At 38.1% G+C, this 14,247-nt stretch overlaps 1 protein-coding gene across 1 annotated transcript in view; it reads right to left on the bottom strand.

Moving 5' to 3' along the window:
- The window catches only part of LOC124168911 (lachesin-like), a 1,190,944-nt gene that overhangs the window by 406,788 nt on the left and 769,909 nt on the right, over window positions 1-14,247 (bottom strand). Inside the window, exon 8 of the mRNA XM_046547298.1 lies at window positions 698-907. Coding sequence (XP_046403254.1) covers window positions 698-752 — 55 coding nt within the window. The 5' untranslated portion in view covers window positions 753-907. The remainder of the gene's footprint in view (window positions 1-697; window positions 908-14,247) is intronic.

The following is a 14,247-nucleotide window of genomic DNA, read 5'->3' as shown; positions in this document are numbered from 1 at the left end:
AAGCTAAGGTGTTTGTCAGGGACGGTAGGGTAAACAGGACTTTAGTTTTGGGGGCCCAAAACCCGGGTGGAATTTTTATGAAAAACATGATACTATGTACACGGTTTTAAAGGAATTTTAACACTTTTCACAATCAATTAAACTTCATAAGTCAAAGAAATCTGTCGTATCTTATGATTTTTCAATATATTTTTTGTTTTTTGATGTAAAGAAATTGCGTTTTTTTATATTTATCGTTGAATTCTCTACCTCCACAATTCCAAAGTAATTATTGGGTTGATTCAGTGCGTGAAGAAGATACTGCAAAAATCGCGGGAATAGTCGCTCATTTTTCCACTAACTCGAGTTAGAAACTGTTAAATGGGACGAGAATAAACGTTCTGGTACGAACATATTACCCTAATACTCCAATCAGTCCCCAAAGTCTGTTTTACATACTTGCTCAATCTGACGTGTGTACGTAGGCGCAGTCAAAACTGCGTCGTGTAAAGCGGCGAATCGCTAGAACGCATGCGGGAATGCATGGATACGATCTGACAAAATACCCCTGTTCTAATTTCTTTCGTGCATACGTGTAATTCCACGCCATAGTGAGAAAGGGATGCAGTTGTAACCGGCACAATTGCGTGCCCCGTGTAAAACGGCCTTGAGACGACTATTCTGGAGAAGAAATAAGACATGAGGAAAGGGTACTCACCGACTAGTTTGATGCTAAGTATCGTGAAGACGTAGCTCCACACGCAGGAGGGCATGTTGAAGGCAGGAGGCGGAGGGCGTGGATGCAGCCTGGCCTTGTTTCATAGGGCGACCAAAGCGGCAGCCCCTGCAGCAATTCTTCCACCGCTCACCAAATACTACTGCCTCCGATTAACCGGCTGCCGAAACAGCACCAGTGCAACCACGGTGACTGCAAATAAAGAAACACAAATATCAGAAATTTTATGAATTAAATAGTTAAAAACGAGTGCTAAGGAATGCAAGAACTTTTAAATGTCGCCGGTTGGGAGAGTCCGATCGCAACTTTTTTCTGTTATGTTGGTATACATGCTCCTGAAGTGAAGCGTGATAAAATTTGCAGCTGTATTCATTGCTTACTTTGCTTGTGGCAGCCGCTAAGGTTAGACGTGTTCTCATTAGCAGGGTTATTTTTGTTTCCTAAAATAAATGGGTCAAAGAGTGATTGCTTAGCAAAAAATCATTAGCAAATAAAGCGTAAAAATGTGTGATAAATATTTTTAAAAAAGGCCTATGGTAGGTTTACTATGCGTAAACCAAAAATTTACGGGTAGTATACAAGTTTCCCCGATGGCTATGAAGACAATGAAGATAACAGACGCCCCAGCACATCAAAAGCCGATGAAAATGTGGAAAAAGCAAATAAATGGTTATGAACGTCTAATCTAATGAATTTCTAATGGTAATTTAATTTTTGAAGGTGATAATGTACATGTAGACGAACAAATAAATATTTTTTCAGAAAGTAAAACTGACGTTTTTTTCTAAACACACCTTCAAGGTTGGTGATAAAGCTATTCAAACACATATATTTTATTTATGCTACGGAAATAATTTTTGCCGTCTCAGATGACATCGCAGTGGCAAGAAGACAAAATCAAGGTACACTAAAGGTGTATTATTAAATCCACCTTTAAAAAAATTATCTATCATAAAACTATTTAAACTATGATTTTGAGATCATGGTAGCCACACATTTATGAACTGAGAAATATCTTATAGTTATTTCCTGAAATTGCAGCATTTCTTTAATAATAATTCTAATAATAGCACATATTTGCCTACATTTTGTTTTACACGATTTTTTACAGCATAACGGGTATTAAAACTGTTTTAGAATTGTGTAACAATGCGTTATAATCTGGTTCTAATCTATACTGAACGTTTTAGCCTTAGAAATACATTTCGTAGTTTAAAGTAGCAATGGCGCGTAAAAGTTGCGAAATATATAGACAAAACGGAAGAAACGAAATTACCAAAATCAGTTAAGAAGTTCCAGTCATGTATGTATAATGTATATGCCCTATTTTTTGACGAAATATGAAAACAATCATATTTGTGAATAGATTGTTTAGTAAGATTAACTTCTTAATGTAGTAATTTGTAACGTCTTAAAAAAGAGCATTATAACCGTGTGTGTTTTAATTTGACAAATTTTATGCTCTATGCGCGACTGAAAGATATCAAATGATCTAAGCAGAATTAAAATACGATGCTTTAAGGCTCTATTTAAAGACGCAAATAACTCTTACATCACGAATACATACATTTAAAAAAATAAATAAATAATCGCAAAATGAAGTAGTTTTCAAATTGTGTCAAACTTTAGATCCAATTCGCAACCAGTTGATGTCGACTGATTTAAATAATTTTGCTTCTTTCGTTTCTTCTATGTAATTCGCAATTTTTCCGTGATTTAGTCCTTCAAAATAAAAAAATAGATTTTTGGCGCACCCCACTGCTGCATTCTTCCATGAGGTGAGTTCGTGATATCGCAGGCTTTAACCTTACATTTTGTCTGCAATTTAGGAATAACGTCTCTCCTTGAACTACCCTAACCTAGCCGGTTAGTCTTTCTCACTAGCCTAGCCTCAACTTAGCAAGCTTTATAAGACTGGGGAGTATCGTCTGGGCCAGTGGCTTAACTAGAAATAGACTTCGGGGGGCGGAGGGGATGGGGGTTGAGGGGGGGAATGGGGTAGGACGACCTCCCCCCCTCCCCGTTTGGGAAAATTTTGGAAAAATAACATGACTGCAAATACATTTTACATAATTTTAGCACTTAAAATTTGGGTTTCATGAATAGGTTACGTTAAAATTTGCTATATATCAAAACTAGACAATAGTTTTGAATATTATTCGTATTTGTCTGAGGTTTTAGGGGGATATGTATCCCCCTCATCCCCCCCATAGTTACGCCACTGGCCTGGGATATCCCAAGGTAGCGGGTAGAGGGGCGCGGGCAAGCTTCTCACAGTGTTTGGGGAAGCCGCAAAGGAGAGAACTCCCGCCTCCCAATCTATAGACTGGAATTGGTTCCCGTTGCAAGGCCGACCTTCTTAATGGCTTTCCGAGTGGAACTCCCTACGAATACAAAACTCCAGGCAATTACTCGGTGCCTGCGATCGCAACATACGCCGGTAATGCTAGTCCAGGATAAACGAATTTGCACGCGTGCACTGTTTTTAACTCCAATGCCCACGATAACCTTCTGTTGCACATTTACTCATTACGGATTTAAGGAAGTGGAATTGTCTTCCCTCCCTCTTAAATTAACTTTTTATATGCTCACTATCCAGGAATTATATCACGATCGTACATTTCTCGGCAGTGGCGTAACTAGAAATATACTTTGGGGGAGAATGGGATGGCGATGATATCACTATTTTCCAATTTTTTCCTGAATAAGGCCGGTCTTATTGCCTACCTGGGGTTATCTACCGATTCGATCGATAGATTTTTCTCCCTCATAGGAAAATCTACTAGAATTGGTAGAAGAAAAATTGCGTATGCATGGTTTCGCTAGGTAGGGCCTCCTTCGCTTCTATAGCGCTGGAGTGTTTAATCCCTATTTCCCTCCCTTCCATTCCTTTCCTTTCCCTGGAGGCGTCGGTGGGCTCCGATCGCGACGGCGCCTCTTTCCTTTTTCCTTCCTCTCCAGCCCCTCCCCGGGTGTCCTGGCGTATAAGCCTCGGGCTTGGTTCCGGGCCCCGGTGCGTTGTACCCTTAGCAGGGTTCGCCTTGAACCCTCAGAATTCCTGCCTACCTGGGGTATCTACCGATTCGATCGATGGATATTTCTTCCTCATAGGAAAATCCACTAGAATTGGTAAAAAATTAATTGCGTATGCTTGGTTTCGCTATTTAGTGGGCCCTTTTCGCTTCTATAGCGTTAAGGTGTTTTTCCCCGTCCCTCCCTTCCCCTCCTATCCTTTCCCAGAGGCGTCGACGGGCTCCCATCGCGGCGGCGCCTCTATCCTTTTTCCTTCCTCTCCAGCCCCTCCCCGGGTGATCGGGCGTATAAGCCACGGGCTTGGGTCCCGGCCCCGGTGTGTTGTATCCTTAAGAGGGTTCACCTAGAACCCTCATTATCTCTGCCTACCTGAGGTGGCGATCCCTCCCCCGCAGGCAACAGGCCCGCAGGCAGGGGGTACGGGAAAATAATTGAAAAATGAAACCTGGAAGTACATTTTACATCACTTTGGCACTAAAAAATTAACTCTAAGCAGATGCAGTTATTATCACTATCATCAGTTATTATTATTTATTATACGTCAACACTAGACAATAGTTTTAAATAGTTTTTTATTCTCTGAAGCTTTGGGAGGGGATCTATCTCATTGTTGATATTCACTAATTACTGAATGGTGTCTGCTCCAAATGCTTTAAAAATTTCAAGATGATCACAACAAGCTATTCCGTTTAGTACCAGATAACTTACGAAGTAGGTTTGAGTAGCGTGTTACTGTCGTTAAGTTTCAAAAATGCTCTTCTATAAAATTAAATATATGCCATTTATATAAGCATTGAAAATCATTTCATAGAGTTGAATGGATAAATTTAATGGAAATTCTTAATTTTTTATTTCGCGTTAAGGCAAAACTGTCTACTAATGTCATTACTTTTTAATGTGTACACCGAGGAGATGGTAAGAAAGCGGTTTTGAAGCTGGAGTAAAGGTTGGGGGAATGGTGTTAAGTTCAGTGAGGCTCGTGGATGATCAGGCGTTGATTAGCCATTCTGTGAGGGGACTGCATGCTCTAGTAGGTGCGTTAGACCAATGCCGCGAACAACATAACACAAAAAAAACAAAGTTACACGGTTCTGTAAAACATCGCGAGCAAATGGATACAAAAGTAACTTACGGCCTGTATTCAGTGGGGTAACCAGGAATTTCGTTCGGAGGGGGGGGTCCGAAACCAGGGTGGAAATTTTTTGAAAAACTGGCTAGTAAGTAGAGGGTTTTTAAACAAATTTTAGCACTTTTCATAATCTAAAAACTTCATTTGTCACAGAAGCATTTTGTAACTTCATGATTTTTCCATTTTTTTTCTTTTAGGTAGGAAATAAACTGTGTTTTTATATTACGGGGTGATTCCGGACCCACCGGACCTCCCCCCTCGCTACGACTCTGGCAGTAAGAACATCATGACAGGGTCGTTAGGTAAGAGAAAGAAAATGTTATAAAGAGTTTGATCTAGAGTGTTGCGCTTTACGGCGCGGAAACGTGGACAATAAGAAAGGAGGGCGAGAGAAGACTGGAGACGTCCAAGATGTGGTTGTGGAGACGAATGGAGAAGGTGAAGTGGATGGGGAGGAAGAGGAACGACAAAGTGCTGGATATGGCGGGTGAGAAGAGGCATCTTTTAAATGAGCTACGAAGGTATAGATGGAGCGAGTACTCAGCGGAGAGGGGATGTTGAAAACAGTGTTAGAGGGCAGAATGTTGGGTAAACAAGGGAGAGGAAGGAAGAGAATAGGATTTTTAGATAGAATGAAATGGAGTACGACTTAATTTAATTTGAAGAGGGAATTCCATGAGGGCAGGGGAGACTGCCGGAATGCTTCACGAAGCTCCACGAAAACCTACCTCGATCAGTAGAATACTTTAATAATATCTGTTTAACTTGGATGCCATAAAAATTGTTAATAAATAATTTAATATTAGTTTGAAACATGCATACTTCACGCTGAAGGCTCAAAATATTACAGACCTATGTAGATGTTTGCACTTTGTTTTGATGAAGAAAACTATATTATTATCACAGAAACCGACATATTATTTAGTAAAAAAGTTAGTCAATTGTTTGGATACACAAAAAAATTTCATTTTGAACGATTTAGTACAATATTTAGTTCACTTTTTATTAATATTTCATATTATTTCTCTTTGAATTTTGACGAAATGGCCTTGAATATAATTTTTACTCATGGCAATTCACGTATATTTCACCGCCGTTCTCTCGGTAGTCTCAAATACTACAAATTACGACCTTGATTTGATTTATTTCTTTTACCTGGCCCAGATGAGTCCACAATCCGGCCCCCTCTTCCTCTGGACAAGGGATCTCTTTACAAGGTTATAGATACGGAAATGAAGGAATACAGTAATCAGTAAAAAAATAATAAAATGGTAGATAATTTATATCTTAATGTAGCTAGGTCACATTGTATTTTTTTCCAGTTGTTAGATCATCTTCGTCCTTGACCAGTCGCGTCTCTGGTCATCCGAAAGGGCGTTAAATGAGCGGGCAAAGGTGATCCCGCCATACGCGAGGACCTATGGATTGGGACCAGAAATTTGTTTCATCCATGTCGCGTGTTCCACGTGGGGATATCGCTGATCAGAGCCATGCTGTTGTGGATGAAGGATAGAACACGGTGCTTTCAAATTTTTCACCCGGTTTGCAGCACTGCGAATGTTCGACGCTCCTTGATTTTCAGCCACCCTTCACGAGTATAAAGGGGGGGTCAGATGGTCCTAGGTGCCCGGGCGGAAGGCGTACCGCATGCAGGCGTTTTGCATCACTTGAAGCCTCTATAGCTCTCTCCCACTGAGGTCCGAACGGGATACTAAGCAATAGTCAATGATGGGCTCTGGTAGGGACTTCACAAGGAGGAATTTTATTTTGTTGGATGGGCTGAAGTGCATACCACGTAGCCTTCCCCAATGGGCGCGAGATATTGCCATTGATACTTATCTTTTCCATGATAATTGGTTGTGAATCTGGATTCCAAGGTATTTTATGTGGTCCGAATAAGGTATTGGGTCACTGTTTGTCAACATTTTTGGCAATGCGTTCATAGAGATTTTCTTAATAAACCTTTTACGGCCAAAAATGTCCCCACACATTTCCCAACGTTGACCTTCAAGCCCCTGAGGTGTAGCCATTCCCAAACTAAATGAAGGTCGTCATCGACTTGTGAAACCACTGTTTCGACATTTGAGTTTTCTTAAGAGCTGAAAGAGATGAGGAAAGGGAGAAAGGGGAGAGGGAGTTCGGTCCAAAAGTCGGGTTATGAGCCCAAATTCCTCCGACTTGCACCATGTCCTCTAACAAGCTCAGCTATTTGTCCAGTGGCGTAACTAGAGATTTGCTTTGTGGAGGATGAGGGGGATTAGTGGGACCAACCCCCCTAGGAAACGTTTAGGAAAATTTTTGAAAAATAACATGCCTGAAAATGCATTTTTACATCATTTTGTCACTTAAAATGTAACTTTAAGCAGAGGCAGTTATTATGCATCAAATCCAGACAAGATTTTTAGATGCATAATTTTTTTTATTTCTCTTAGGCTTTAGGGTTGCCGCCAATTCATTCCCTCATCTTCCCCCATAGTTACGCCACGTTATCTGTCCATTCCATCATTTCTTTGCATTATTATGATTTAATATTTTTTTAAATAATTTATAACATCTCAGAGTAAAGGTCATGGATTGAAATGTAAAAATATTTGTTGATGTTTCAATATATTTCTTATACCTTCATCAGGGCTATGAATCAAAATGGTTACAATAAATGAATACATGAAGGTATGAACGAATTTTACAATGTTTTCTTCCAAAATAAAATAAAAATAATTATATTGCATATAAATGAAAAACAAGAGACAACAATTTTGACATACCTTATTTCACCTTTGTTTAGCGATTGTGACTAAGCTAGCAAAATATCATGGTTACCATAACTTTGGTTTTATTAAATAAAAAAAACTACTGAGACTGTCAATGTCCGATATTTTATTGCAGTTATTTTATTTCTGGTGATATGAATCATTTCATTAAATAATCTTTTTTCGAGTTCTTTCCATAATCTAAAATTTATAAAAAAGAAATGGATTTAATTTTGTTTTTTATTATTTTTATGTAAATATCTATTTGATTTGGGAGTGATAAACATTTTTACATGTCTTCTATTTAATATTAGCTTGACAACGAGCTTACTTCACGCGGGAAGCTCAAAATATTACAAATTACGGCCTTAAGTGCTGAAGGATATGAGGGAAGGTATGAGGGAGTTCAGTCCAAAAGTGAGGGACCGCTCAAGGCAAACGGAAGCATTGTGGCGAGGGTGGATGTATGTATGTTCCGTTGGTTTTGGGAAGGGCGGTGATATACGGACTGCGGCCGAGAAGAAAGGGAAGCAGAGGTGCTTTCCTCGCGCTACCAACTCCACCCATAAACCCCCCTCTCTCCGCACCACCCCCAAAAATCCCATAATTCCTCGCCTCCGCTACATCCGTTTACGTGTTGGAGGATCGGTCGAAGGGTTTTTCGAACGGAAAATGCTCTTTCCCACGCTCAACAAGCGAGAGGGGATGGCCGCGTTGAAAGGATCATAAGGGAAAAGGAATGTGAGTGAAAGAGAGTGAAGAGAAATAACACGCGGATGAGGGATTGGTGGAGTTGTCTATATATATGGGGCGAATAAAAGGAAGGGAAGAGTTTACCGAGTTGAGTAGGATGAGTGTGTGAACACGTAGGCCGTAGGAAGTGAGGTTAAAAAGGATATTAGCAGTAGGAAGAAATTACTGGCTCAACGTTGTATCGTACATCAGTGGTGCAGCGAGGGGGGGTTTTGGGGAATAAACCCCTCCCCCCAGACCTCAGAAAAATTTAAGTATCATCCATTTCACTTAATTGAATTAATATTAATTGTAGAAAAGTGTAAATATTAATAAAATATACCTCAGAAGGTCGTAAAACTCACCATTTTCAACCATTTATCTGAACATTTTGTGAGTGGAGGGCCCCTGCACCTCCCGCTTACCCTATCGGGTATTCTACACCCTCAGACACCCCAGTGTTTTGCGCCTAAACCCCCTCTAGCCTTGATTCCTAGCTGCGCCCCTGTCGTACATTACGGGATACGAATATTTTTTACAGAGACAATTTCAGTCTTAACCAGGGTATGAACAGGGTTGGCAAGTGGAACGAAACGAAAAAGTTTCCTTTCGACCCGGAGGGAAACAAAAATAAGAGGCCTAGCTTTAGTTTCGCTTCCGCAAGAAATTAAAATCACCAAGGAGTTTAGTTTCGCCCCGGGACGAAACTTAACTCCCGGCAACTCTCTGTTCATAGCTAAGTTTCCATCCCAGAAGTAGAGTGGAGGGAGATAAGAGAATAGTTTCGACCCATCAGGTTTGACATACGTGTAAAGGGGTAAAACATCGAATGGCCAGTTTACGTTCACCTTTCTCCGGTCTGTGGTAAAAATATGAGTGCCCTATGAATCTAATGCCAGTGGGCCGAACCTCGACTTCATTAAACCAAACTTCCTACTCGGTGCGTGGCTCGAAACTAAACTGTTCGAAGGTGAAGCACGCTGCCCTAGCGATACGAACCATTATGTGCGTTTTGTTTCGTCTCAGAGTTTCTGTTTAGTTTCGACCCGAAGTAATTTTGACTCCGATTTCGTTTCGACCTTGAGTTTAGCTCTCCGGGGTTAAATCCATTTCGTTTCTACGTTTCGCTCCTGGAAACGAAACTATTGAAATTTTACTGGTTTTGAATTTCATTCCCTTTCACTTTCTCTGGGTATTAACCCGTATCCCTTGCACTTGCACTAACAATAAGTAATAAAACATGCTAACCTGCATCCAGCCTCATTTTTCTGCATTAGTACATGGTTAAAGCAGTTTATAGTAAAGAATATATTTTAATTTGGAATGCTCGGAAGCTTATTGGTGTAGGTAAGTCAAAAATCAAAGTTTTTCAATAAATAACCCGTAATTGGCCACGTCGGGATATATTAACCCGACTGTATCTTCTTAGATGATTTTTTAAATAAATTAACGTTCGAAATTGGATTTTTCTGGCCTATTATTTCTTGTTATTCTACCGCTTATTAGAGTTCGATTTTCAAAGCATTGCTTTGTTTTACTGCAATCAATGTTTTGACCCGACGTGACCGTAAGCGTATCAGATTTTTTCCGCCTATGACCCGGCACTTTATTCTATTTTAGTCTTATATTAGTTTGTTTTATATAGCAGACTGATTCCTTCAAGCGTTGCAAAGCTCAATGCATTTCCCTCTCTTTAGAATATCCATGTTTCTATATCTGTTCTCTACATAAATATTGATACCGTCTTCCATGCATCGGTCATAGTTTAAGTAATGTTTGTTGTGTACATAACAGCAATTTTAAAAATAAAAATGTATAAACGTTTTTCGAATAACTTACTTACTCGGGTAATAATGACCCGACGCGACCACTTACGGCAGTTTTGTGGTGCGACCATATAAGGATTAAATGTTCAAGTTTGTCTTTGTTCTCGGAATTGTGGTCCTTAATTCCATTGGTTTCATCACTATTCACTTAAAGCTTTAACAATTCTTCTCTATCGGGTTTCATAATGCAATGGGTTCCATTATGCAATGCGATTCAGCAATCAGTGGCATCTGCTTAGATGCATATCATACGCATGGTGAGCTCATATTTCCAGATACAGATGGTGTAAGTCAGACTAACTCCACCATGACATGCAGAGAAGTTGGAACTGTGCAAAGGGCTCACTGTATTTGCTGCTACCTGGCGTTCCCTATTGTAACTATGTCTTACGAAATTGTGTTTCTTGGTAGAGAGAGTATTTTGATTGCCAAGGATAGAAAATTTCGGTTTCCATGAATATCTCAAAATCAACAAAAGTTAACTCACACCAATATGTTTCTCAGCCCTCTATTCCATTCTTTGGCTTACATTTGCTTAAATCATTTATTTGGCTTAAATTATTTTTGCTGCATTATCTTTAAGACTTGAAAACCATAATAAATTTATTTGCGCCCTATTCACTTTAATTCTCATACGTGCATTCTTTACGGACTATGGATTAGCGAGATAATGAGGGACTGATATATACTTTAAGATGCTTCGATAAATTTAAACTTTTTTCCGTTTTACATCAGAACGAAGGGTCTTGGGTCCATATCCCAGATGAAGACCTCGGACACTCCCGAAAAGTTCGAGGTGGCCAACGAAAAGGACCGTTTGTTTGAAATTCACACGCCTGTGGCTTATTACAGGGTGAGCTCTACCCTCACCGATTCACACCAGCCTTCCTTCAAATTTAAGAGCAGTCCACTTTTCTTATGTTTTTCATCTAATACCTCAAATAGCAAAGTTCTAAACAATGCCCTCGATCAAGGAGGAATTTTTATATTCAAAGTAAATTTTTCAATCAACGGCAAGCAAAGGAGAAAGAGATAGCTTTCTAATAGAAATCCAATTACGAGTTAATCCTTTTACATGCACAAGGTTCTGGTTATTTAAGCCACCGAAAATTAGGGGCAGTCACTTACATAGGACAAATATCCAATTAAAAGATCCAAAGGATGAATTACCCTATGTTATCTCTATTAGGGACAAAGGGCCGTTTAAATTAATTGCTGTTGTTTTCCAAATACTATTTACGAAGAGACATTCTATTTTTAACAATAAAAATCTATTTTTACAACCTCTCTCTTCATTGAACTTAAATTTAGGGCGTACTCTCTTTCACCGTCTCTATTGCCAAAGCCTAAGGTATAAAAAAGCGTTACCATGGAATTAAAAAGATAAAAATATGCATAGTTTTTAGTTTAACCTATTTCCGCCTGCCGTAGCGACATGGCAATACCATTCTGAGCATATAATAATAATAATAATAATAATAATAATAAACATATTTATTGCTCTAGGAGTTATAACTCCTTTGGAACATACAAATCATGAATATGGTGAGCAGTACGGTCAACATAGTAAAGATATACATAGTATACAGCATAGTATAGTAAACATAAATTGACTCAGCATATGAGACTCTTGAAGAAAACCCGCACTACTTTTGACTGTTGATTTTTCACAAACATGTTGTGGAGGCCCCAACAACATGTCTAGAAAGAAAAGCAGTTCATGCAACTGTAAATACTGCAAGAACTACAGGCTGATCACGAAGCATCTCAGCCGGAAGGCAAAAACTTTGTGGCGTCGTTAGACTGATATCACATTCCTTTAGATAAAAAGTGAGCAGTTCATTGAAACCCTGCGTTGTCTAAGATGAAGACACTTATCGGTGTAAGGCCCAAAACCGACTGCCTCATAAAACACGTCAAAAAATTAAGACATAATATGTGTTTTCAGATAATAAGGGAACTATTTTTTTTCACGATAGAGTCCGACCATTAAATTTATTTTCATTATGTTGATATATATGCACTTGAAGTAATTTAAAAATATTTTCATCTGTATTCATTGTCAACTTTGTCTATGGCAGCCGCTAAGGTTTGAAGTATTTTTGATGAGCTCGACGATATTCAACACGCACTTCATTGCTTTTTATTTAATTTTATACTATGCTTTGCAATGCTTTTACTATTCCCTATACCATATTCACCAGGCATGGCTCCAAGTGACTATATCCTATTTCCAAAACTAAAGAGAACCTTAAAAGGCCATCCATTTTTTAATCATAGTTGACGTTATACGAAATCACTCTACAGAGATAAAGGATATCCTAAAGATCGAGTTGGAGGAACTTTTTGAGGATTGGAAGAAGGTCGAACACTAGGGTATAATATCTAATGTGGACTATTTTAAAGGTAACAACATTGACGTGGACGAATAATTGAATACTTTTTTCAAAATCTAAAGTTCCCGTTCTATTCTTAACCGTTTATAGCCCAATTTTCCCATTTGAGAACAGATTTGTAAAATTCATGAAAATTATATTTCGTACCTATGATAAATTTTATAGCTTTTATTACTTTAATAAAGTATATACGTATTTTCTAGAGTGGATTGCTAGACTTTTGTACACATTGGTCTTTAATTATACCTTTTCAAAATTGGTTATTTTCATTTCGATATTTTCCCCTACACTCTCTCTCCAGTAACAAATGCTCATTTATTCAAAAAATCAGTATATATTTCGTTGTTAAAATTATTTTTTCGGTCAATTTTGTATTTATTTTTCAAGAACAGCAAAATTTTGTGGTGTGTTCCCATTTGGGAACATGCTTGAAAACGTATTATTTTTTTTAATTCAGATTTTCTTTCATAATATCTCTTAATTAGTCTCAAAATATATATGATATACAAAAAAATGATACAAATCAGTTGATAAGTTACTTCGGTCTGTAAAGGGTTGACGAATTTCGTGTACCCCAGCATACTACCCACCCAGCTGCCAATTTCATTTATTAAGTGCGAATCGGGCTTTGAAATGGTATCGAGTTATTTAAAATTTCTTTTACAGTCACGTGGCAATTTCTTTACCATTCTTCTCGATGCATTGGCTACAATAAAATTATTTTACCAGCATTCTACCATGCTATAATATCGTCACCTCAAATGTAAATCCTCGTAAATAAAAAAATTCATAAGCGTTAGATATTTTAGTTGTAAATCCTCGTATTTCGTATATTACAGCTAAAAAAATTCTATTAAATATTAGATCTAATATTTCATGAAATTAAACATTGCTTTTAAATAAAATTAATTTAAATATTCTCTGACTAGAAAAATAAACTGTTTCTTTAAACAGAATTATATTTTTTTGTATGAAATACCTCGTATTTCGTATATTACAGCTGAAATATTGCTATTTAAAACTATTTTTGATATTTAATTAGATTAAATATCAAAACAAAAATTTGAATATTGTACGACAAGAATAATGAACAGTTTTTGTTCATATTATAATTTTTCTGATTTATGAGGTTTTACATTTAAGGTGACGATATGCGTAGAGACACGCCGTAATACACACACGAAGGAGGCCAATCTGTTTTCCTCAGCATTGCCTTTCACGGTTCCAACTGTAGAGCTTTAAGCTGGAGTCCCACAAGGCTGTCTATTGTGCCACCTAGACCGTTCTATTTACGCCCGACGAAACATGTATACTTCTCACAATCTTATTTACTTTGGAAAGACATCCTAAAATGCATTCAAGGAGAAAGTGTACTCACACGCCTCTTAGTGAGAGCTAGACGATTGGCCAATTGCAATGCAAAATAGCCTAAGAGGCTATTTATTTAACATTTTTAACATATTTATAGCGGTAAAAATGTGAGAAAGAGCTTGGGGCTTGAGAAGTTGAGCTTATTGGTCATTAAAAATCTGACATGAGGCATTAAGACATTAATCGCGACTAAAGGTAAATGTAAACAAATCGTTTCAGGCTTGACAAAGTAGAAATGCGATGAAAATGTAAAACAAAAATATTAAAATAAGTTTAGACGTGTTTTAATGAGCTC

Source organism: Ischnura elegans, chromosome 12 (assembly GCF_921293095.1).
Source record: "Ischnura elegans chromosome 12, ioIscEleg1.1, whole genome shotgun sequence".
Taxonomy (NCBI): domain Eukaryota; kingdom Metazoa; phylum Arthropoda; class Insecta; order Odonata; family Coenagrionidae; genus Ischnura; species Ischnura elegans.
The sequence above is the reverse complement of the archived record's forward strand: the minus strand, read 5'-3'. Positions and strand labels throughout refer to the sequence as shown.